The sequence below is a fragment of the Onychostoma macrolepis genome, chromosome 03 (assembly GCF_012432095.1).
Source record: "Onychostoma macrolepis isolate SWU-2019 chromosome 03, ASM1243209v1, whole genome shotgun sequence".
Taxonomy (NCBI): Eukaryota; Metazoa; Chordata; class Actinopteri; order Cypriniformes; family Cyprinidae; genus Onychostoma; species Onychostoma macrolepis.
The window spans coordinates 34,691,972-34,719,171 of record NC_081157.1 but is presented as its reverse complement, the minus strand read 5'-3'; the positions used below and the strand labels follow the sequence as shown (position 1 = coordinate 34,719,171).

General features: G+C 33.7%; 1 long non-coding RNA gene and 2 gene segments (V, D, J or C); 1 reads left to right on the top strand and 2 right to left on the bottom strand.

Annotated features, from left to right (window-relative positions):
• The window catches only part of LOC131536956 (Ig mu chain C region membrane-bound form-like), a 105,913-nt gene that overhangs the window by 53,186 nt on the left and 25,527 nt on the right, over positions 1-27,200 (bottom strand).
• On the top strand, positions 9-10,564 carry LOC131536989 (uncharacterized). Its single transcript, XR_009270152.1, has 3 exons — positions 9-52; positions 3,674-3,752; positions 10,425-10,564. It is a non-coding gene; the product is annotated as an uncharacterized LOC131536989 (long non-coding RNA).
• On the bottom strand, positions 8,532-13,461 carry LOC131536960 (Ig mu chain C region membrane-bound form-like). The segment is given in 6 exon segments: positions 8,532-9,008; positions 9,174-9,328; positions 10,313-10,618; positions 10,807-11,142; positions 11,372-11,674; positions 13,212-13,461. Coding segments are annotated over 6 exon segments (1,131 nt in total).

The following is a 27,200-nucleotide window of genomic DNA, read 5'->3' as shown; positions in this document are numbered from 1 at the left end:
ACGTCATACTCAGCTGATCGTACTTTCGGCGTTTCGTTGCGTTGCACGAGGGGTATGTATTGGCATCTAGGCTGTAGACTTTTTAATAGTGATTTTAACTGTTTGTTGTTTGATATTAGTAATCCTTGCGCCGCTGGCATTTGTTTCGGGCGCATGTTGCACCCGTATTTGGGAAATCGCTGGTCCTCTGCTGTTGCGTTTCTCTGTATTTGAGAAATGCGGGTGCCGTCTGCTTGAGTGATTGCCGCTGCCTGTATGTGATCTATTGAAGTAAGGGCTTGCTGGATAGATGATGTGGCTCCAGGGGCGGCGTTTGCGTATGGCAGAGTATGGCAGTTGCCATACCCTAGCCCAGTCAGGTGCTGTGAAAAATTATCCGAACTTGAGTCGATTATAATTCGTTTTTATTACTTTAAATCAGAGTTTTAAAAATAGTTAACCAATGATAAGCACTAAAATAACTTGTCAGTAAAACGCCATTGGATCATCAAGCTCTCAGCGAGACCTCGTAACCTCACCCGGCCTCCATTCAGATTGATGCGCCGCGCACAGCCTGGAGACAGATCTCTGCTTTTTCGTAATGCAAGGGTAAATAAATAATTGATGTTTGAATAGTACAGCGTTTTCTTTACTCAAACACTGTCTGTAAAGGATAATGTTTTTGTGTGTTTTTTAAGAGTGAAGAAGAATTAGTTATTTGCCGTCTATATACTTGTGTAGGCTACTATATCCTGTGCATAAGCGCTTAATTTGAGATTTTGGCCAAGTGTATTAAACAAAAATAAAAAACTAAGCGCCCATATAGCTACAATCAAAGTTATATAACCTGTAAAAGTTGATGAAAGCATATAATGCAATGCACTTGCTCCCTCAGATAACAGTTACAGCCGTTCTAATGACAGACAAAACACTCCATCTCCGTCATTCTCTGGTCAAAAACATTATTAACTCCATTTGAGCTTGATTTTCATATAGTGTAAATACAAGTGTCTGATAAAATACCAACGCTAACGACGCAGTGTTGTTAAATTATTGAATTTATTGACCATTTTTTATTCAGTGGCAGAAACGGGCTTCCATAGTTCTAAAGCCAAATTAGGCTACCTTATTTTGTTCGGATCACAAAAGGAAGTTCAAAAAAATACAAATCTTTTTACAAACATAAAACTATGCATGCAACTCATTCCATATTCCAAGTGTTTATGCTTAACCCTTATTTTGCTCGCTCACTCTAGTTTATAGTTTATTTGTACCTTCACAACTAGTAATTAGTCAACCTGATGCTGTTCTACAGCCACATTTGGCTACCTTTGAGATCACAAATGAAGACATCAAAAAAAAAAGGAAAAAAGCTTGCACTTGTACATTTAATAAATTGTAAACTTTTCCAATCTTTTTACAAACATAAAATTATCCCAGGCGCCTCATTCCATAGTCCAAGTGTTCTGAAGGCATACTGTAGGGTTTGCCGAGAAACAAATCGAAAATGAAACCTATAGGCCTAATTAAGGGGAAATCTCCAGTCATTGCATTCGTGCATTTATACGAGTACGCGGCAGTTCGCGCCGGTGCGCCTTGGAGAAGCACACAAGAGAGTCATTTAGAAACATCAAGATAAATAAAATTGTGACTTGAAACACAATGCTTTCTTTACTGAGGTGAATATCTCTGTTCTGAGACTAGAATGCGCGCAAAGAGCGCTTCCTCATCACTATAGCTGTCACTCACTTCAATTCATTGCGATCTCACGACGTTCTGTTAATAAGCTCTACACTGCACAATGAATCTCTTATTTACATCGTATCTACACTTTGTTATAATGAGATGATTCCCGAACTTGCAGAACGCAGCACTTGACAAAAACTCGGCATTTTGATCGGTAAGTGGATTCTAACTTAAACACTTCTGGTCACTGCGTTCAAGAAATCAGCGCACATGTCTGTGAACGGCTACAGTGCTCAACGCTGCAGATATGTTTCGCCAATATCAGATGGGGCCCCCTGATTCCCCGGGGCCCTAAGCGGCCGCTTACCTCGCTTATTGGTTAAGCCCGCCCCTGGGGGCTACTGTATAATTTCAGTTATTTAAATAATTTAATAGTTTTGTATTCAAAATTGTATATTTAAAATATTAATCTCCACATGAATTTATGAATTTAATTGCACTCATGCCACCTCTGAGCCTCATTAAACATCTGAAAATGTACCTACAAGCCACTTTTGTGTTCATCTGTGCCACCTGTAGTACAAATACATTTTGTATTAATAATAATCTCATGTAATTGGTAACTTATTTGTCTTATTCTACTTATTATATTTTTTAAAATATACATTTTAAAAAGCTTATAAACACAAATTTTTGAATTTGACACCGATGAAAATGATGCCATTGCAAAAAAGAAAATGCCCCTGTAAGTCACTTTAAGGAGTCAAATGTCACCTTGTATTAGGAAGGCTAATGTTTGATTATGGATCAGAAGGTGCTCCTAATTAAATTAGGAGGATAAAGCTCCTAAAAAGAAAAGTAAGCATAGAGCCATGTGTAACATATTAGATCCATGCATGAGGTCTTAAAGAGACAGCAGCCTAAATAAACCTGCTGCTGTCTTTCATTATACAGTGAAGACTATCCAGTGTTATTTTACAGTTGAATAGATTATAGTTAGACCTAACTGAAAAAATTTAAGCACTGATAATTTAATTTATATCTTGTTATTTTTTGTTTGTGCTATTGATTGTCATTAATTTATTTGTTCTTATTTTATTATTTAAATTATTCAAAGACATGCTTGTCTTTTTTAGTTAAAATAAATTCTGAGTGCAGGTGATTCTTGGGTGGGGAGGGGGCGTGGTCCATGGGAAACAGTCCTGCCACCACAGCTGGAAAAAGTCCTAGAGGAAACACTGCATACATTTAATAAAATTAGAAATGCATTTACAAAAGTAAAAAAAAAAAAATTCCCCTGTAAATCACTTCGAGTCAAATGTCACCTCGTATTAAGAAGGCTAATTTTTTATCAGAATTTTTTATTATTGATTAGAAGGTGCTCCTGAATATTTTAAATTAGGAGGACAAGCACTCCTAATTACAAGAAGAAAAACACGGCTCTTAAACTGGGTGTGTGACAGGTATGGCTGTGGAATGGGCTTTGGCCGAGGAAAAATTCAGTAAAAAGATTTTTTTTTTTTTTGCTTTAACCCCTGCTGGTCTTAAAGAGACTTTGATGCTCAGGATTGTGTTGTTTTGGGACAGAAGCGGTTCCTTGGTTTTTCCTGAGTTATTTACACTCGTTCTGTGGATCTGCTGTTTAAATGTGAAACATGACGTGATCAGGAGTGTGATATGACTGATATCTGTGTGCTAATATCTCCTGCACGTGTGATTATTAATAATAATGTTTAATAATATTGCTCATATGTATTTTGTTGTGCTCCTAATCCTCCTTGAGTTCAATGGTCTATAATATAATCACCCTCATGCTCTAAAACGCTGAACATAAAACTTTCATCTCACAGACAGAAGTGTATCTTACAGACTATAAATATGATGAGTGATGGATATAATAAATTAAATTACTTATAGAGTGATTTATACGTCTAATGTGAATGTGTTTCTGTGTCTGTCAGTGAATCTCAGTATCTGTATATTAATATAATCACTCTTCTGTCTCCAGGATTCATCATTGTTGCTGTTTTACCAGTGTTTCTCACAGTCACCAGATTGGGATATTGCATGTGGGGAACGGATGGGCTGTAAGTGTTTGAATTATGATCTGATCCCTGATACAAACACTAATAACTCATGACTTCATAATAGGGCTGTAGCTATCGAATATTTTAGTAATCGAGTATTCTACCGAAAATTCTATCGAGTAATCGGATAAGAATAACTTTCTTTATTAAAGAGCAATACTAAATATACAAGAGAAAATAAGACCTTTTTAGAAAAAACTACATTTTTATTGCTGAAATTGCATAGTTTAATAAAACTAAACCATTTAGTGCATTTAATTGCCATATTACATTCAAAATACAAATATATAAAAATCTATTTAAAATTACTTTAAAAAAGGTAAACGCAGTACAACCTAAAACTAAGACATAAATCAAAATAATAGTAATAAAAAAAATAATAATAAAACCTAATCATTGTGCAACTTAACTTTCAAGTTTCAGCCTAACTACAGCTCAGGCGTGACATAAGCCTTTACTGTCTTCTCAGAAGGCTTTGTGGCTTTTGTAAGAGGCAAACATTAGTGGGCAGGAAGCTAACGTGGAACAAAAACTAACGTGGAGTCCATACACACAACATTTATTAACACATTTTTCAGCAACATGAATTTAAAGTTATTTGGAGAATAAACCCTCTTAAATGTTTCTCTGCATACTGGTGTGTGTGTAATCCTTTAAAGGAGCATGTGGTTGCAAACACAGTGCACTCTATGCAGTTACAGGGATGTACCGAAATGAAAATTCTGGGCCAAAACCGAGAATTCTGGATGTGATTGGTCGAAAACCGAAACTGCTTTATATTATTGAATAAAATAATTATTACAAAGTAGTTTTGTAAGACTTTTTAATTTAACTCAATTTTAATGACACAGAATTTCAAAAACACAAGCCGATAAAATAACCACACTTTTATTGAAAGCAAATTGGACAGAAAATATATTAATATTAAATATCAATGTATTTTTTTTTTTATTCAGTTCCATGCAACAGAATCCGACATCTGTTGTTGTTTTTGACTAATTATCCAAATAATGTATAGTCCTGCAAACAGGGGTTTTCCTTTCTCAAAATGCAGCGGAGGTGGTACCATCCTGACGATTGTGCATTATGCACACAATGTACCCATCCTTCAAGTGGATGAAACAAACACTTCTTACACGCAACATATTTTAGGTGTTATTATAATTATATCTATGATTAAAGAAAATGACAATTATAAAGTTATGTTTTATTTTCTCTCATCTAATGTTTTATTGTTATTTATTCTTAAAATAGCCTTATGAAATGTTTTATTTTTCCTCAGAAATTCTGTGTTGTGTATCTGGTTATCAAATGAAGGCATAAAACATTAATTTTATTTATCTTTAAATTATTGAAAATTAAACTTTTTGTCAAACAAAGGGGATTTACTATTAAAATTAAAACATGGAAGAAATGTTGTGATCATTCCTTCAAAAATAAAGTTTTCATAATTTTAGTAGTAGTATGTACGTTGAACAATAGTAATATATTTCTGCTGGAATGTCTTCAAATTTAACCGGACTTTTATTTTGACGGGTTGCCGTGAATCCTTTAAATTTTTGTGTGAATATGATATGACGCTAGATTTACTCACATGAAACGCTGGTGAAGTGACTCTCAGAGCAGTTCTGGAGATGTTGTTAGTGTGTTTGTCCTCATTGAGACGGCAGACGCTGAAATCACCGCGAGCGTCACGCGCGCTTCAGTGTGTGTGTGTGTGGTAAAGGAAAACGCGCGTCTCCGCCATTCATTCATACAGAGATATGATCGCGTAATATGAGTTAATGCTCATCAGATCGCGTAAATCAGTGGGAAATGAATAGAAATGATGATTCTGTGTACAGAAATATCAAGTAAACGTGTAAAAATATAAAAACCCTGGCAAAGCTATTATTATCAGCGCATGTGAGCAGATCGACCAGCGCTTCCCAGTACAGCTGTAGCAGGGACTACGGCATGGCTTGAAACTTAAACGCTGCTGTTTTGCTTCTACAAACTGTTAATCCATTTGTTTCTCTTTAATATTGCATTATGCTTGGCCTTTAATGTATGCTTTGCATGCAAGTTTTTTTTTTTTTTTTTTTGGTTAATTATTTGGTTTGCATTCAATTACTTATTTTGCTTTAATTTGTTTTGCCTTTTTTTTTTTTTTTTTTTGCAGTCAATTTATTTGATTGGCTGCATCTGTTAATTTGTTTTGTTTGCATTTAAGTTTATAGTATTCATGTTTGTTTCGCAGTTAAGAATTTGGTTTGGTATTTAATATCTATTTTTCTTTTGTGGCAACAAGTCTGCTGGTGTTAGTTGTGATTTTAATTGTTTGCTTAATTTTCTTTTGTTTTGTTGTATTTGGGGGAGCTGGGGCTTGGAGAAGGCCCGTGCAGAAATATCCCCCTTTTCCAAAGTGGTGTGGATTTGTAGTGAATTTCCTGGGGTGCAAGTGTGGTGTCTAGCCGCCTCCCTATTGCGAAGCTCCTGCTCTTTTGGTTTTTGTTGTTTTGTATGCTTTTCACGGCAGTTTGTTGCATCTGCTGTGTATAGTTTTCCCTTTTTTTCCTCATTGAATAAATTAATTTTAATTGAAATTGTTTAATAAAGATTTGTTACTTTTATACAAGGTATTCACGTCTCTGGGTCATTCTGTGAGAGGGGGCGAACCTGTGGATTTTCCCGGGTGTTAACTTCCTGAGTGGTGAAGTCATGATTGTGTGATTTTTAGTATCATAGTTTCAATGTTTAGTAATTTCTTTAACCATTTGTAACCTTCCATCTCGTCACACAAGCATACAGGTGTTGGTCATATAATTAGAATATCATCAAAAAGTTGATTTCTTTCACTAATTTCATTAAAAAAGTGAAACTTGTATATTATATTCATTCATTACACACAGACTGATATATTTCAAATGTTTATTTCTTTTAATTTTGATGATTATAACTGACAACTAAGGAAAATCCCAAATTCAGTATCTCAGAAAATTAGAATATTACTTATAATATATAAAATATAATATAATATATAAATAATATAATATACAAGTTTCACTTTTTGAATGGAATTAGTGAAATAAATCAACTCTTTGATGATATTCTAATTATGTGACCAGCACCTGTATACACCTATAAACACTCGCACATACATATAAACTCGATGGGCGCATACACACCCATAAAACACTCGTGCAAACATACAAAATAAAATTCACAAACGTATACAATTCTGATAAGAGAGACGCATGCTTTAGTTGTGTATATACATATGCAAGTGATTTCATATGTGGATGTACGTGAACTTCTCAGTGCAAACGGAAGGCATTTCAGTGTAAAAGGAAGCAGTGGCACTTCCGGCGGCATATCCAAATGCCGGGACATTTTAAAACGCAATAAACACATTATTAATAAAACATACATATGAATATTTTACACAGAAAAGTGCTCCATGAATGAACTGTGCTCTGACTGACATGGTCCCTACACAGTGTCCCTACACGAAACATTCATTCACAGATTTACACTACTTCCTGTCACTGGAAGTCAATATTCTCTATTTCTGGGCCTCTTCAAGGTCTAGTTGCAGGTTCTATTGTTTTTTAAATCCTGAAGGACTTACAAAAATGTTAGTACGCTGTTGACAGTGAAAAAGTGAAAGATACTGCAGTACTTCAGAGTGTACAACTTAGTTTGCAAGTGGTTGTGTATTATTAATTTTCTGTAATTTCACTCACTCACTATTAATGTTAAAAACACTAGATTTTCCAAATAAAGTAAAGAACTAATGTAGGCCTAAGACCGTAGGTGAAAAAGTTACCTGATTACAGGGCTACAGTATATATATGTAAACCAGGACTCTTTCTGCTTCAAAAATGTACACATTTCAAGCTTGTTGCATTATTTTGTATGTGTATAAAACAACAACTCCCCGTATATTGTGATGTTGTATATGTATATTCCCTGGCTTGTCAGCACTCATTTTATTTGTTGCTGAAATAAATAAATTAAAAGCTTTTGAAAGTGGGATGTATTTTGTTTCTCAGTAAGCATTTAGTACAGGAATTTGAATCTTTAAAGCTGCAATTTGGTAAGAAATGATTAGTTAACATTCATCTTAAGTAAAAGTGTCATTTAGAAGTATATTGGCTCATCTATGGTAGTCATATATGGCACCTCTAATGGTTCTGTGTAACACATTTTGACAAATGTGCTATTATGCTTCTTATCTTTAAGAATGTGTATATAATATAATATATAGCACCTTTAAAGATTGGCGGTAAATAGCACTAAAAGTGGTTCCCCTAGGATGTTACAATTAAATCAGATCACAGAGTGAACAATGTGTAAAAAAAAAAAAAAACTTCACAGCATGGCCATTTGTTTTGAATTGTTTGTAATTCATCAAGCTTGTTTGAAACTGCACATGGGTTGTTCAGTTTGTAAACGTTTCATTACTATTTAAAAAAAAAAAAAAAAAAAGAAAAAAAAAAAAGTTGAGTGCTCAAGTTGCAGCTGTTGAATGTGAGATGTGCATCTGCACTGGTGGATCCCCAGAGATTAAATATTTAAATATATCAACTGAAAACCAAGAAAAAAAAAACTGTGAAATGTGATGTGAAACATTACTTTTCTAGGAACATGTCATTTCTGTGCGGTTTGACTCTTGAGTCTTAATTTCTGAACAACTAACTATTTTATAAGATTTTTTTGATCTGCTTGAGATATGACACTCCTCAAAAGATCCCAATGGAGTTTGAAAGCTTTACTTTATTAATCTGTTTAATGTAGCTGTTCATCTAAAACCTCATGCTTTTGATAAGCAGCTGAGAAAACACATCAAGACTGAGGTCATGACTATACATCTTTATAGCTCATATTCTCACAGTTTTGTATCTTCTGACAGAGCTCTACTAATATCATAGTAACATCTATTGAAAATGCAAGATAACGTTATTTGTAGTAAGAGGCTGATGTAATATTTGAAGGAGTAAAATCTAGATGATTTGACAGACATAAGTCTTTATTGATGAGTGTGAACACTCAGTACATATTTGTCAGTGTCTTCAAGAATATGTGCACAGAGGCAAATTATGTAGTTTCAACATTTCATTAAGACTATATGTTTTTCAGACAAACTTACAGAAAGATAGGAACAGACAGAGCAAAGGAGAGAGAGAGATTAGACTAACATTAATTACAGTCACAAAACAAATAAGAAACCTTGGAGTCTTCACATGTTCTTTTAACAAATCATCACTGCTTCACCTGGGAAGAAATGTATCTATAGTTAAAAACACATTAAAGACAAAATATAATCTAAATTGAAGCATGTTTATAACTGCAACAATATGCATAATACAGTCAAGTAAAAGAGTTCCAAAAGTGCTTGTTTAAAATGATTTGTACATTATGAAGTGACCATTAGATTACCTTGAAGAAGCTGAGCACCGCACTGTAGGTCAGAGAAAAGAGGAAGAGGAAGATGAATGAGGTGGCAGTGGACCAGAGACTTCTGAACTCATCCTCCTCCTCAACATCTTTATTGCAGTCTAGAGCACATCCATTCTCTGGCTCAGGTGGCTCACCTGAAAAAGAAAACACATGTACAGGAGACATATGTATAGTAAACACAAGCAGCGACACATATATGAGAAAGTCAATCATACATCCTGAATTTAAGGTCCAGTATTATTTAGTGTTATATAAATACCTGAGAACATAATGGCTTTATGTACTGCATACATCAGGCCATACATTCATTTGCACACACAACTGAGTGTTCACTGAAGAGACAACCATACACTATATTATAGGCCTGTCTGTTAGACATTGTTGGTGCATTAGAACATACACTTCATAAAAATATACATATTACATTTATGGTGTGATTATCAAGTAACACTATTTTCAACTTAGTATCGAATACTGACATACTAATGATACAAGTGCACATAAAAAAATATCTAAAAAAATATCCTATATACCATCTGTATGTTTTATTGATTGAAAAGGTCAATAATCCCATGTGACTTTGATGGTTACCTTTAGAATTGAATAAATGTCTTTACTATAGACAGACAAAAAATTTAAAAAATCTATAAATACTGAAGAGAAGATAAAACAAACGGAGAAGAAAGTGAAGCACACAAAGTTTCTGATTAGGAAAACTACATGAAAGCTGGACTAAATCATGCAAACACATATTTATTGCTTGTAAAACAACACAAAAATGTCATGTTATATTAGAGGAATGGATAGACTAACAGCAGTACAGTAAGCACAGAACAAAACATAAACAAGCTCTATGATAATGTTCTGACAATGTTTCCATGTGAACATATTTACTTACATGCAACATGTAAGTAAATATCAAATTAAACATATAGTCATGAGTGTAATTTGACTGATGTTTGACCCATGCAGTAAAGTGATACAGACAGAAGTATGCACAAAAAACAACATCGAAGATATATAATCAACACAAGTGAGCAACAGGACAAAAGCAATGAAACGTAGAACAACAGATAAAGAGCTTGAACATTAATCGCATGAAAATTCTGGCTGTTTACTTTTGCTTGTTGACTCTTGTAATGGAGCACTTATATTGTTCATGTTGGCATGTTTGACTGCACAGGTGATGATGGCTTTGAGATTTTCATACTCTTCTTTTGAAACTGTTAGGATGCTGAGAACAGACTTGGAGTCCTTTTGATGGATGGGAGCACTGGTTCTGCCCTCTCTGTAATGCCCGTCAGCCAGTTTCCACATGATATAGACATCGCCAAGGTTAGGGCTGGTGACCTCACACACATGAGAGACAGGACCTGTGCCAATATTATCAGGTTTGTAAATGAAAACACTGGGTGTCTTTCCATCTGAATTGGAGGAAGGGATAAAGGTTTATTAAACAAACAGAAAATCACATAATAATGAATAGCAATCGTGTATCAAGGCAGTCTAGGCTTTTTTGACTGCGAAAGCATTTAAAACGGTTTACAACCTTTCATCATTTATAACTGCACATACAGCCATAAAGTAAATTATAAGTTTTGCACTGACTTACCTCCTTTTTTTAAACTGATCTCCTGCTTGATTTCTTTGTTATTTGTGTCACGGATGGTGCAAGTGACTTTTTCACCATTAAACCATTTCTTTGTATCAACAGTGACATTGTATTTTTTTGTAGACTGTGAAATGTTAATAGAAAAATCGACTTTTTGTCTCTCAGCATTATTCACTGTACATGACACTGTATCTTTTATATCTCCAGAAACAACAGCTTCCAAGACAACTTTATTATGAACAAATATTTCTCTCTGAAGTGGTGGCTTCAGTGTCAGTGTACATGAGCCTGAAGGTGGGGCTGCTGGTGGAGCTGTTGTTGGGGCTGTTGGTGTAGCTGACAACATATAGGAGAAAGCAGAGAGGACATGAAAAGCAAAATAAAAGTGCAACATGCTTTATTAAGCAAGCACAGGATGCTCTTATAGTTGAGTTTGAACATCAATGTTAAATGTTGTTTAGTTCATTATTATTATTATTATTATTATTTAGTTTATAGAGAAGGAAGAAATCCAACATCCAGCCATTGTATTTTTAGAAATGTACATTTTAGAGATGAGACTTACCTCGAACTTCAACTTTAGCCTCTCTTGAGCCTTCAGAATTTGTAGCTTGACATGTGTAAGGGTTTTCAGGAACCCAGTCGCTTTTTCTGATACGCATATGGCTGATTTTGGTATAGTCTCCATCCTGCCCGAATGATGGATACTGCACAAATTCACTCAAATCTTTATTAGTATCCTTCCATTTGAAAGTGAGTGAGTCCGCAGGTGAGAAACCTCTTGCCAAGCAGCCGACGGTGACGAATCCATCAGAATCAGAAGTACACTGAGACATGCCGAAGACTGACTTTGGTGGAGATGGTTGAGCTGTTGAGACATTACATCTTTCTCAGACAACTCATAATGCACAACATTATTAGACCTATTAGAGAGCTAGGCTACATCTTAAATGTATGACTCAATAAAATATAAAATGAAATAGATTATAAAATAACATAAAATACAACAAAATGATTGAGTTTAACTGGTTTTACACAAGAAGACAGACACCACGGAGTAGCCTCTTCACTTTGCATTGAAGTCCCGATCATCCTGTTAACTTTGCTGGAATGATCATCTCAGTATGTTATGCCGCACACCAGCTACTTAACAAGTAGCCTTACTACATGGATATTAAATATTAATTTAAAACTGTGGAGACCGGAGAGACAGAGCAGGAACACAGCTATTTTGAAACGGGTTTCCCAGATGAGCACACAGTTAGTGTTACACTGGATAGCCTGTTATTTTAGTTTTAGATGCTAATTGAACAATTAGAATTAAGTATTTCGATGAGCCGCATAATAAAACACAAAATCTTGCAAATTAGGTGAAATATATATTTTTTCTTGGATGCTGAAATAAATAGTGTTATATATCTAAACTAATTGAAGAGTTCAGATGCAAAAGCCTCTAAGTGCCGTCTGCAATTTTCTACTAAAATGAGCATTTTTAATCACTCTCCTATATTTATGTTCAGTTATTTCACTTTAATTGCATAGAAAATGACCTATAAATTCCCATTAAGAGTAAAATTACTGAACCCAAACATAGGAGCCTGATAAAAATGCTCATTTTAGATGAAAATTTCAGACGGCACTTAGAGACTTTTGCATCTGAACTCTTCAATTTATCACTGGATTTTTTTGTCTGCAGAATTACTTTTTAGTTTGTTTCAAATGGATCAGTTCACATAACCTACGAAATGTTTAAGTTAAAACAAACAAACAAACAAAATGAAAAAAATGCCAACCTTTTGAGAATTTGAAATAACAGCACTCTATAGCAGTTTGTAACCATGGAATCATGTGAAAAAGTGATAATTAAATAGATTTGTAATTGCAAATATTTAGCCTATGGTAGGTTAACGACCAAAGACCTACGCCATTGTTTTATTTAGGCTATTTATTTATTTATTTAAAACAGCCACATTATATGTTTTAGTAACATTTTTGTCTTATTTTACGATACAACCTTGCAATTAATAATAAAATCTTACTGTTTGTTACGGTGACTTTGGTGCCGCTTCCCCAGTAGTCGAAAGCCCAGTTACACAATATTCTCTTAATGTTACAGCGCAGTATAAAAATGCAACTCAAAAAATGCTCAGGATCTGTTAAATGACCTGTAGCCGATTCGTTGTTTTATCTGAATGAGTGTAGCCTACAAATCAAATTATGTAAAATTTAACTATTCATAATTAATGTGAATCTAAAACTCTAAAGACATGTCCCGACTTTAATTGTCCTAATCGTAGAGTACATAGCCATTTAAATGTTGCTTATATAAACGTTTTGACAAATTAGCCTACATGTCACAATTTTTCGTTCTTAGATCAGATTTAGTTTTAGTAGGTTTTTCTTACCTGACGAGACAGTGACCATGGTTCCTTTCCCCCAGTAGTCAAAAGCATAGTCACACTGACAGTTTTACCCATGGATATTGTACAAAAATAGCTATTACGTATTACGCTCGTATGACAAGTCACTTTTATTTATTATCCTAAGCCACAAATTCGACTAGTTATCCTTTTAATTCAGTCTAAGCTTCTTTCTTGCAAAACGGACAAGCGGTCTGTACATTTAGTTCCTATTAGGCTATATTTAAAACGCATGTCAACGTTTATGAAAGATTTAAAGTTTACTTCTTACCAGATGTCACTGTGACCGACGTGCCTTTCCCCCAGTAGTCAAAGGCAGCGTAGTCACAGTGATACTTTTAATTTATTCAGTGCACAAAAACTCAAACGATTTAAAAAAATAAAAATAAAAATAAAAAATCAGCTACAATCCTATTTACTTCATAATTAAATGCAACATTGTCCATGATTTCTCTCTCTCTCTTTTAAAACTAGTGGACTAAAAACTCTGTTACTAAACATTTAATTTATTTAGCCTATTTGTTTTGTAGTTTGGCTCTAACTAAACAAAAATCTGGCTTCTTACCTGATGTTACAGTCACCGTTGTTCCCTTTCCCCAGTAGTCAAAGACACCGTCACAACGAGTAGATTTACGATAAGAGCCATACCATTACCCTTACAGTACATTTACACTGTCTTGTCACAGACCTACGTTATTAAAGCGACTAGTTTTGAGACATTTTAGTGCGCTCTTTCTTTATTCTGAGAGATAAACTCAATATTGTTTACGATTACCGACGCCCCCTTTCCACTATTAGCAAAGGCAAAAAATTGTAACTACGTCTGCATGTTATTTTGTGGCAAGACCACTTACCTGATCTTCAAAATGGAATAAAAATGGAATAACAGAGAGTATCAACACTATCTTACCTGAGGAAACGGTGACTGTGGTTCCTTTCCCCCAGTAGTCGAAGTAGACACAGTGACTGGTGCCTTTGAGTTACTAACCAAAAACCCACAAGAAGAAGCAATGTTCCTGTGATCAAACCTCAAAGCAATTTGTTATTGTTATTTCACCTTTCTTTTAAATGGATTCAGTGAAAACATCTCTTCAGCCTGCCTTTCTTTTGCTGCCCTCCAGTGTAGGTCAGAAAGATGATTTGCACTAAAGATACAGTATATCACTCCAAAATATGAAGACTGATATTAAAATGGGAAACCATTTTTAGGCTATAATAACCTTAACCAACCTCTCCCTGCATCTGCCCCTAATAATCAAAACTTAAAAAAAAAAAAAAAAAAAAACTTTGAGATACTTTTAAGTTTTGCATCATTTATTGTCCATTAATTCATTCATTAATTCATACATAGGCCTACATACATACAAAAAATCAACTGTTACTTCTGGTCCTCGAAATATAAAATCTTCTTTATTTAAAAGAGATTGAAATTGTAAACAAGGACATTATTTTTACTTTCAGCAACACCTGGATGCAAATAAAAAATGCATTAACCACCGTTATCATGGGAAATCCTCTTAACAGCTGAAAAGATCCTACAACAAAGATCTCTTTCTTCAGTGGACATTCAAACTGATGTTTTATTGTGAATATGAGACTGGGCTGAAGAATCAACGCTATATCAGATGCAGGTGACACTCGCTCAGTCCTTCTCTCTCATAATACTCTACATAATACACTACATAATACAGTAAACTGTTCACTTTAATGAAGCAACCCTACATTCCTTTGTTAGTTCTGAAGTGACGTTTTCTATTTAGTAATAGAGGCTTGGGCTCATCTGATAAACTGTCAACCTGAGATTTGAATCCGTGGCAGAGGGAAGTAGTTTTTTTAAAGACACTGCTATTTATTTACATACGTGTGCTGTCAAATATTTTTGAGTAGCCATGTGAAATGGGTTCATATCAGAATCACATCTGTGCTGAGATGGAGCCGTTTTGCACAGCTACACTGTAAAAAAAAAAAAAAAAATCCATAGCTTTTTCAGAAAATAATTTTGGCAGCTGTGGAAATTCAGGGAATTCTTGTAATATCAGTTTGCAGTTTTTGACAGTTTTTAAATGATATATTGATTTTACTTCTAAAAACTGTACAATTAACAGCATTTTGCTGTAACATTTTATGAAATGTCTGGTTAGATCTCTTACAATTTATTATAATAGTATGGAAACTGTTAACTTGTATAATAAAAATTTTTTCCATGAATTTTTTTACAATATTTTACAGTTAAAATTACACAATTTTTTTACGGTGTACCAATAGCATGTTTAGGCAACATGCAAACCACGGGGGTCCCATGGGGGAACGCGACTTCCACTGATGGGATTTCCACTAAGCAGAGCTTCTTGCTTAGTGCCCTGAAAACACTAAACATGCCCCTGACAGCTACTTGTATGATCTTTTGTCATATATATGCCATGTTCTTGCACGTGTTCTTGCATCTAATTCTGAAAAAAATATTAGTTTGAGTTCATTTGACAAGTCCAAATTTGCTTTCAGAGTATGTTTTAAACTACGTAAATATTAAATGTTTGATGCAAAATATATAAAATAACAAGGCTATTGTTAAACACCAAATGTCAGAGAGCATCTAGAGATGAAAAGCATAGGGCTATTTTAACAGTTCAATCAAGGGCTCGGAGGTTTCATTCTGACAATATCACCAGGAAACACCTGCATTTTTGGTTGGAAGCATCTATCCGATCTGTTAAAAATTGTATTACATAAACACCCATTTCAGTTTCATTTGAGCTCATATGCCACAGAATAAAGATAAAGCAACATGATATCAGATTATATAAATATAACGATCTCTTCATTTACTGCAACTAAATTTTGTGTGTCTGTGTGTGATGTTTCTAATAGTGTCATTGTGAATAGTTCGATATGGTTAAGGTTTAAGTGAAACTGTTGTTTGATAGGAAATAAAATAATGATGGCATTATTAGGGAAAGATGCATTCAAATACACACACTAAATGAAATAATATTCACAACATGCAGCAAATTACACAGAATTGTCACAGTGTACAAAAAAGTGAATCTTCATATAGCCAGGCTTCCCCCCTTAACATTGTTGTGCATTGTTGTCATTTAAGACTTCATACAGTAAAATAATCAAAAAGAGACATGCCCATAGACTACACTACAACATGACGCAAACTGCCATGTAACCATTTTGCAGTTTTTATATCTTACTTACACACACACACACACACACACACACACACACACACACACACACACACACAAAAGTAAAATAAGGGCTTTATAATACATATTAAGGTGAAAATGATGATAAAGAAAAATCTATTGGATTGCACACGATAGATTCACTAAACATTAATTTACTGACGCTTCTAAGCTTTTGGGTTAGTAATGGGCTGAAATTTGCCCCAGTTCCCGTATACACAGACAGACAGTCCATAACAAAAACAAAGACCCTGTTAGAACACACACATTTATCTGATTCTCAATGAAAAAGCAGGTTTAAAAAAATGTATAGGTATAATTTCAAATGAATGAATGAATAAATAAATACCATAATTAATAGAGCACTAGAACTGTTTGAGGACTGCACTGTTAAATTGCTGTTAATTTCCGGCAGAATTTCAACAGTATAATCCTGTTATGTTCAAAAGCAGTACATTACTGTTTTTTTTTTTGTTTTTTTCCTTTTTGTGAAATGACGTAGACACAATATAACGGCATTCTACTGTATTTATAACGCGAAGGAAATAAAACATTACTATCCAGTATTTTTGTAAACTGCAGTGAGCACGCGGTGACTTTCATCCGTCTTGTTAACAGGTAAATTCCCCTTTGCTTTGCGCGATTTCACATTTGCTACTGCAACTAATCTGTATAGTGGATATCGGAAGTGACACTATCTTTTATGTGCTCTTTTCAGTGATAAACGCGCCAAATACAACATCATCGAGTGCAACTGGATTTCTGACTCTGTGACTCGGATTATATTATTACCAATTACAGGGTGAGTTTCATTCGTCATGAGATAATTCTTATGCAAAGTTAACTTTTCAAACACTGTTGCATTGAAATCACATTGATGTCTCTCGCGCTGAAATGGCCGGTGTTGTTCGCTAATAGGCTATCAGTTTGCAGAATTTGCTAAGGCGTTAAACCTCCACTGTTTGAAAAAAACAAAACAAATGAACAAACTCAAAATGTCTGTGTTATTGTGATTGAAAATTTGAGTAAGCACGTTCTAGTATGACATGTTTATTCTAAGGATTTTTAATGTTGTGCTTGTTTTGTTGTTTTTATGTTGGTTATGTTTTTACATCAATCCAAGTTGGTTTTGTAGTTAAGTGATAGAATACTTATCAGCTGGATTTCTGAATCGGAAATCATATGATTGGAGCACTTAAAAATGTAATCACGAAAGCTAAGTATGAGAACCAATGTTTTCATGTGTAAAGCTAGCATGTTTGAAACTGAGTTTTTATTTACCATGCACTTGTGTGGACTTTCAGTGGATGGGCTTTCTTTGTTGTCTGAATATAAATAAAAATTTTAAGAGATTGGAACAACATGAGAGTGAGTAATTGATGATGAGAGGGTTTTATTTCAGGGGTGAAATAAATTTTACTTTACACAATTTACAGTATACACTTGCTATACAGTATGCTTTTCTTATATCAGAAGTGCAGAACTCTGTGACTGTTTAAAATTATTTTAGTTTTCCTTGCATTCATTTGCAATCTGGCAATGTCAAATTAATGTTATGTCAATGCTGAAATTAAATGTGAATTAAATTAAAACATTAAATGTGTTTTTCTTTTTAAAGGTTCAGGTGAAACACCAGGAAGAAGAATCCAGCACTGGATGATCAGCCTTGAGGAGCACATCATTTGTGAGGGCATCCAGCCGGCTTTTCTGTCTGGGTTTGCAGCTGATTTTTCTACTTACAACAATTTCAATCTTCAATACCAAGCTGAAGACGCATACACGTTGGAATTTATTCAAAGGTTAGATACTTGGATGCATACATTCAGTTCACTTCACATTTTATTTGTATATCACTTTTTACAATACGTATATTTTTAAAGCAGCTTTACAGAAAATGTATGTTTCATTGAAACATTTGGAATTAATAAACAGGGAATCTAGCATCAAATAGAGACATTTCCTATCAAATATTTGAGCCCCAGAGCAGTAGGTGAATATGTCAAAGAAATAAAATGTCCATTGGTGGTGAGGTGTTGGTGGAAACCTTGAAAGGAAGCAGATTCATCTAGGACCCATCCTTCTTTAGCATTAAAATGATGATCATGTGCATATGTTTCAGTTCTATCAGACATGGCTAAAATAGTAGGGTATAAGATGCGTTATGTCAATGCTTGAACAAAAAGATATCTTTAATCTAGACTGAAACACATCATTCAGCCCAAAAGATCTGAGTGTTGGAGCTTATTAAGAAAGCTTTCATTTCCTGACAAAGTAAAGCAAAGTATTCTTGATACAAGAATAGACTTTTATATATTTTTAATATTTATATGTTTTCCGTGAGTAATCTTTTTGGTAACACTTTAGAATAGGGACACTTATTCACCATTAACTACGACTTTTCCCTCAATAAATTCCTAATTTGCTGCTTATTAATAGTTAGTAAGGTAGTTGTTAATTTTAGGTATTGGGTAGGATTAGGGATGTAGAATAAGGTCATGCAGAATAAGGCATTAATTAATATGTGCTTAATTAGTACTAATAAATGGCTAATATTCTGGTAATATGCATACTAATAAGCAACTAAGATACCCTAAAATAAAGTGTTACCATCTTTTTTTCCCTCCACACTAATTCTAAACACACACATTTGTTTTTCAGGTGGTTCATCGGGATAAATCCAGAAAAGGGGACCAAGGCTGGAGGAGTCATATCAAAGCGGACGGGGAATGTCACCCAGAAAAAGAAAACCGTGAACCCTTGTGTCTCCAGTCTGCTTAAAAAAAAAAAAGAAATTTAAGTGGGACTTTATACAAGTATTACACACCACAGACCACACTCACATCACACACACACGCACTCTTGATCTCTCTTTTTTTTCAGGTATTCATTCATTTCTATCCACTCAAAAACATTTACTCAGGTGTTCTCTAAGATTTTCACTTAATCTTTGTGTTCTGAATTCATTTTTTGGACAGCCTGCATGACCTATTAGAATGAATTGTTAAAGAGTTGTTAAAGCAATTTAGTTATCATTTATACAGCTGAAATGTACATTTATTGTCAAAAATGTAATAAGCTTTGGGCTTTATTTTACAATTTGTTTTCATTTTGTACCATTGTTCTGTAAGTCAGAATCTGATTTGGGGAATATTTTTTATGACCAATTCTTCCCCTTAAATTTCAATTATTTTCTTTAATGTTTTTTTCTAAGAAAGATTTTTTTTTTTTTTTAATAAAGCAGAGACATGTTTTGAAACAACTCTTTAAAGCTGCTTTTCTTGTGTTACATCACTATTTCAAAGGGTACAAATAGATATACATATATACATATATATACAAATATTAAAAACCAAGAAGAGAATGTTGTCCTTTTTACTAGCTGGCCATTACTCAATAGCGTACACAATAGTATATTATATTTGTATTGTAGTTTGTACACATTGTTAGTTTAGTTGTGAAGAAGAGCAAAAAAAGTGTTATGCTGTATTTGCAAAAACAGTAGCCAACTGTAAATTTCACCAACAGTAAGACAGTTCATTTTACAGTAACTTGCTGGCAACCGTGCTGCCAGTTCTTTACTGTTTTTTTTTATTTTTATAAACAGTAGCCAACTGTAATTTTACCCAACAGTAAGATACTGTTAATTTTACAGTAATTGCTGGCAACCAAGCTGCCAGTTCTTTACTGTTTTTTAACAGGAACATTTTTAACAGTGTGCTTCAAGTCAGTGTTGTTAGCCCACTACATTTAATTGACTCTGCTCTTTTGAAAATAAAGCAATAATTACTTGTTCAAATACACTGCCTGGCCAAAGAAAAGCCACTGTTTGAATTTAAACAAGCAAATACTTAAGATTTTAGGATTTAATTATTTTTGCAGTGATTAATATGGTTTTGACATGTTGTATGTTTGGCAGCAATTCTCTTAACCCTAACTGCAGCTTTTTATTTCTCAGACAATTATGTTGGAAGATGTACACATGTACATATTCCAGGATGACAATGACAAGATTCATTAGGCTCAAACTGTGAAAGAGTGATTCAGCGTGCATGAGAAATGATTTTCATACATGAATTGGTCACCACAGATTCCTGATCTTAACCCCATTGGAAGCTTTAGGATGTGCTGGAGTAGAAAAATTACATAATCTAAAACATAATCTTTTCTTTGTATCAAAAATAAAAGTTAACATGGCTAAATTATGTTGGGATAACTTAAACATGTACTCTTTACTTATTAAAATTGCATCTGATTAACACAAAATACTTATATTTTAACAATATGAATGAGAAAAGAAACCCAAAAAATTATGTGGAACCAGTGGCCAGAATTCAGTTGATTAAATCAACAGCAACAAAAATGTCTGTGTTTTTTGGGGGTTTATGAAGTGAAATGTTTCATTGTGCCCACCCCATGCACAGTGATACATGCATCCTCAAATACTCCTTGTGCTTTACACACAGCAGCGCAATTTCCTTCTGCTGCAGGATCTTCTAAAGAATATTTTTAGCTGTGTAATGTCAGAATTGTGTGTCTGTGTGTGATGTTTCTAATAGTGTGATCAAGAATAAAGTTCAATGGTTAGGTTTTAAGTGAAACTGTTGATTGACAGGAAATAGGACGGAGTATTAGGAAAAGATGCATTAAAATACACACAATAAATGCAATAATATTCACAACATGCAAAAAATTAAACAGAATTGTCACAGTGTACAAAAAAGTGAATCTTCATATCATAGTCAGGTTTTCCCCCTTAACATTGTTGTACATTATTGTCATTTAATATCTATTATAAAGCCCTTATTTTACTCTTTGTGTGTGTGAACCTGTTTTTCTATTCAGGTGGGGACTTAATACACACAGACTCATGGGGACTCCTGTCACAGTGGAGACCTAAATTGAGGTCCTCACGGGTAAACAAGCTAATAAATCACACAGAATTAAGTTTTTTTGAAAATCTAAAAATGCAGAAAGTTTCCTGTAAGGGGTAGGTTTAGGTGTAGGGTTGGTGTGGGGCGATAGAATATACGGTCTGTACAGTAGAAAAAGCATTACGCCTATGGAGAGTCCCCACAAGGATAGTGTGTGAGATATAAAAACTGCAAAATGGCTACAGATGAGGGCAGTTTGTGTCATACTTTAGTGTAGTCTATATAGTAATAAATACAGATTTTAATCTGCTCCTTTTGATTATTTCACTTTATGAAGTCTTGAGGTGAAAAATGATGACAGAGAAAATCTATTTAAGCAGCACATTATAGATTCACTACTGGGATCATTAATTTACAGATGCTTCTGAGCTTTTTGTAATGGGTTGAAATACTGTGCCCCAGCCCCCGTATACACAGACAGACAGTCCATAACAAAAACAAAGACCCTGGTATCAGAACACACACATTTATCTGACTTTTAGATCAATGACTTTAGGATCACTACATTTTCATTCTGACTTCTCAGTGCCACTATTTAGTAATATGCCTAAAAAAGCAGTTTTAAAAAATGTGGGTATAATTTCAAATTAAAACAAACAAATAAGTAAAAAAATAAATAAATAAATAATTCTGCACTATAAACGTTTGTTGAGGACTGCTTTAAGAAGTCAGTTTTAGTACTTTTAACTGACTGAAAGAGCTGCTCTGCTGAAAATACTAAAACAATACATTTGTAATCAACTTACATACATTCATGTTTGAGATGAGAACATAATTATATTGTGCAAAGTCTAAGCGAAATTCAGCATGGTCATCAAAATTTTATATGATTTGATCACATTGCAAGAAATTTTTCAAATACTGCCTGGCCAAAGAAAACTCATCATTTGGATTTAAAGCAAATACTTAAAATTTTATGATTTAATTATTTTTGCAGTGATTAATATGTTTCTGGCATGTTGTTTGTTTAGTAACAATTCTCTTAACCCTAAATAATACAGTGTGTAGCTTTTTATTTCTCAGACAATCATGTGCAGACTCTAACATGCACATTAAACATGTACTCTTTACTTAATTAAAATTGCATCTGATTAACACTAAATAATATTATTTAAACTATGATGAGAAAGGACACTGTGCACCCGAACAAATTATGTGGAACAGTGGCCAGAATTCAGTTGATTAAATCAACAACAACAAAAATGTCCGTGTTTTATGGAGGTTTATGATTATGAAGTATAATGTTTCACTATTTCACTTTACATTGTTGCACATTATTGTCATTTAATATATATTTATAAAGCCCTTATTTTACTCTTTGTGTGTGTGTGTGTGTGTGTGTGTGTGTGCCTACCTAATAAAATTTGTATCCAAAAGTGAGGTAAACCTGACAAAATCTCCAAAAACTTCCCTTTAGGGACGTCCTCATTTGTAAAACGGGTTTAAAAATAAACTAAACAAAGTTTTTTTTTTGAGAAAGTAAAAATGCAGAAAGTTTCCTGTAAGGGGTAGGTTCAGGTGTAGGGTGATAGAAAATACGGTTTGTACATTATAAAAACCATTATGCCTATGGGATGTCCCCATTTAGATAGCTAAGTAAAAGTGTGTGTGTGTGTGTGTGTGTGTGTGTGTGTGTGTGTGTGTGTGTGTGAGAGAGAGAGAGAGATAAAAACTGCAAAATGGATACAGTTTGATGGCATTTTGTGTCATACTTTAGTGTAGTCCATATGGTAATGTAGTCAATACAGAATTTTGATTATTTTACTGTATGAAGTAAGATGAAATATTATGATAAAGAAAATCTATTTATGTTGCACCTTATAGATTCACTATTGTGATCATTAATTTACAGTTGCTTCTGAGCTTTTTGTAATGGGTTGAAATACTGTGCCCCCGTAATACACAGAGAGACAGTCCATAACAAAAACAAAGACCCTGGTATCAGAACACACACATTTATCTGACTTTTTTTGGCAGAGTTTGAGGACTGCTTTAAGAAGTCAGTTTTAGTACTTTTAACTGACTGAAAAACCGCTCTATTGAAAATACTAAAACACTACACTTACAATCAACTTACATACATTCATATTTGAGATGCGTACTGCATTAAGTCTAAGCAAAATTCAACGGTAATAAAAATTTTACATGATAGGATTACATTGCATGAAATTGTTCAAAAACATTGCCTGGCCAAAGAAAAGCTGCCATCTGGATTTAAAGCAAATATTTAAGATTTTAGGATTGAATTATTTTTTGCAGAGATTAATATGTTTCTGGCATGTTGTATGTTTGACAACAATTATCTTAACCCTAACTGATACAGTGTGTAGCTTTTTATTTCTCAGACAATCATGTTGGAAGACGGATTCCAGTATGAAAGAGTGATTCAGGGAGAATGGTTCGACTCTCCTAATGTCAATGAAAACTTAAACAGAGCATGCAATATTTAAAATTCATCTGATTAAACTATGTGAATACATACTGTGAACCCAAACAAATTATGTGGAAGGGTCCATAATTCAACTGAGCAAAAATCCAACAACAACAAAAATGTCTGTGTTTTATTGGGGTTTATGAGGTGAAATGTTTCACTGTGGCCACTCCATGCACAGTGATACATGCTTAAACAAATACTCCGGCACCACTCGCTCGCTCGCACACACACGGAGAGAGAGAGAGAGAGATCGCAGATTGTGCTGCACACACATATAAACTTCCAACGCTTCCCCGCGATTTTTATTAATAAAGTAAAGGATATAGATACTAGATCGCTACATTATATTCCCCAGCAACTAGGTGATAAAATAGCTGTTTTTGAAGTATTTTTTTTTTTTTTTGTAGAGAGACGCGCAGACGCAGCAAGCAGGTGCACTGTCCTCCCTCTCTCTCTCTCTCTCTCTCTCGATAATTAATTGAAATGCATGCTAATTCATTCAAATAAATGTGGTCTTACCGCACTATTTCATCTCTGTGTCTGATTTGAAGCGGTAGTTCTGCCATTGTGTCACCCCCATCCACCCACAGTGATACACTCCAGCATAAACATTCACTGTCCAAAACAGATGTCATTAATATCATCCATGTTTTGAGGGTGTATTGAGTAATCTTGAGTACACACACACACATGCGCGCGCACACGTTTGTTTTTTGTGAAAAGTGGGGACATCCCATAGGCATAATGGTTTTTATACTGTACAAACTGTATGTGCTATTGCCCTACACCAACCCTACACATAAACCTTACAGGAAACTTTCTGCATTTTTAGATTAAAAAAAAAAAAAACTTAATTCTGTGTGATTTATTAGCTTGTTTAGGTCCCCACCGTGACACGAGTCCCAATGAGTCTGTGTGTATTCAGGTTTAAGTCCCCACCTGAATAGAAACACACACACACACACACACACACACACACACACACACACACACACACACACACACACACACACAAACAAACAAACAAACAAACAAACCGAAAAATAATAAATAAAGCAAACGGAAAATTTGTTTTCATAAATGGGCTTTATAAATACACAGAAGTAAAGATAAAAAAAGTCAAAACTCAATCAGGGAAGGGTCAGTGAACAAATGAATTGAACAGCAAGAAACAAGAATTTCAAATTAAAAGACTGACAAAATTAAAATGCCACAAAACATTCCACCTACTTAAATATAAGAAGATAAAAAACAATAAAGGTATATTTGAAATTATGAAATATCAGTATCAGGGGTCCACAAATGAGGTATTTGAGGGAATTTAGAAAATATTATTAAAATAATATATAATAATATAAACTATTAGTACATACTGCCATACTGTAAATTGTGTATTTAAAGATGGTTTCAGGAGGGCTGTAATAGGTGCTTTAATAAGCAGTTATTGTGTATACAGAAGTACATTGATGGCAGTAGGGTATTCTGTGTTTTTCTTCTTGTGCTATTGCTAGATAATAGTTAACCAGGAAAAGATTTCTTTGAGATAGTTTTACATGTCTGAGACTCAATATAGTTATTCTAGCTACTACACAATATATTTAAGTCTACATCACTGGTGCAAAACTACTACTAAACTACTATGTCTCTTCCTCAGCCTTCTCAGAAATCAGCTTTTTATACAAAACAAACATGCTTTTACTCACCTCATTTCTGCAAAGATTTTAATGCGCTCTTTAAGGAGGTCTGTACTCCCTTGTCACTTGAGTCAGCACCTGATCTGCATTTTAATGTACTTAGTGCAGCCTGGCTGGATATTTTGAACAGAACTGCACCTTTTAAGCTGTACAAACCTAAACCCAAGTCAGAACCTTGGCTTAATCAAAATATTCACACTTTGAGACAAACATGCAGAAAAGCTGAAAGAAAATGGAAAAAAAGACAATTTACAAATATAATTTGAAATTTTAATGGATGCATTGTCTATGTATCAAAGAGCTGTCACTTCTCAAATCTGATTGTTAAACATCATACTCTGAAAATATTGTTTTCTGTTATAAACTCAGTGTTATATCCTATAAATTTAATTTCAATTTAATTTGTTGCACTTTGCGAATATTTTTATTTATTTTTTTTTTTTTTGCTTTTTTGAGATAAAGGTGTTTTATTTATTTATTTATTTTCATTTCATTATTTCATTATTTGAAAAATGATGGTAGAAAAAAAAATCTGTTTAGCTGCACATTATAGATTCACTATTGTGATCATTTTGACCTTTTGACCATATTATAACCTTTTTGTAATGGGTTGAAATACTGTGCCCCAGCCCATATACACAAACAGACAGTCCATAACAAAAACAGATCCTGTTATCAGAAAACACATTTGTCTGACTTTAGGATTAGCAATCACTACATTTGCATATTGATTTCTTAATGCCACTATCTATTAGGCTAATATGCCTGAAAAAGATTCAAGATAAAAATGATAAAACAAAACAAAATAAAACAAAATATTCTACAGCATAAATAATATTCTGCATCATAAATGCTTGTTGATGACTGCTTTTAGAGATTAGTGTTATACTCATTTACTGAAAAAAGAGCTGCTCTATTGAAAATAATAAAAATAAATTGTTCAAATAGACTTCTATCAAATGGCATTTATTGAAAATTCAATTTACATAATTAAAATTAGCTAATGCAACACAACATTTTCATTTTTTGGTTGAACTGTCCCTTTAAGTAAATGATTTCCCTACTAAAAGTAATATTAAAAGTAATATATTTAAAATAAATTTTTTTAATACTCAAGTATAGTTAAAATCTATAAATATATTTACTGACATAGCACGCAAGACTTACTGAAATATAAATTATAATTAAACTTTATTTGGAGTACTTTTTTATACTATATGTCTTAATATTAAGCCTAAAATGTGTTTTAACATCACTATTGATGAGAATTGCATTATCTTTTAATAATATCAGTCTTTAAATGGAAGATATTTAAAGTGTACCTGAAGTATACTTGCAATATAGTTCTACTTTAGCACAATCAAATATACTTCATTATATCTTTAGTTGGACTTTATACTTCCGCACAATTAAAGTGCATTAAGTACAAAATTAGTTGTTCCAGTTGAGCAGACTTTAAGTAGGCCTATATCAGTTTAGTATACTAAAAGTGCAATTGCAGGGTGTTTTTATTAAGGAGTTAACTATGTAAATGTAGTGTACTTAGCATCTCAAATACATTTTACTATTTATTTTTCACTAGGGTTGTGCTTCTACTATGTGCCATTTATTTACAGAGAAATGCAGTTTCATGTGTATGAAAGGATACTGTGCACCCAAACAAATTATGCAGAATCAGTGGCTAGAATTCAGTTGATTAAATCAAATATCTGTGTTTTATG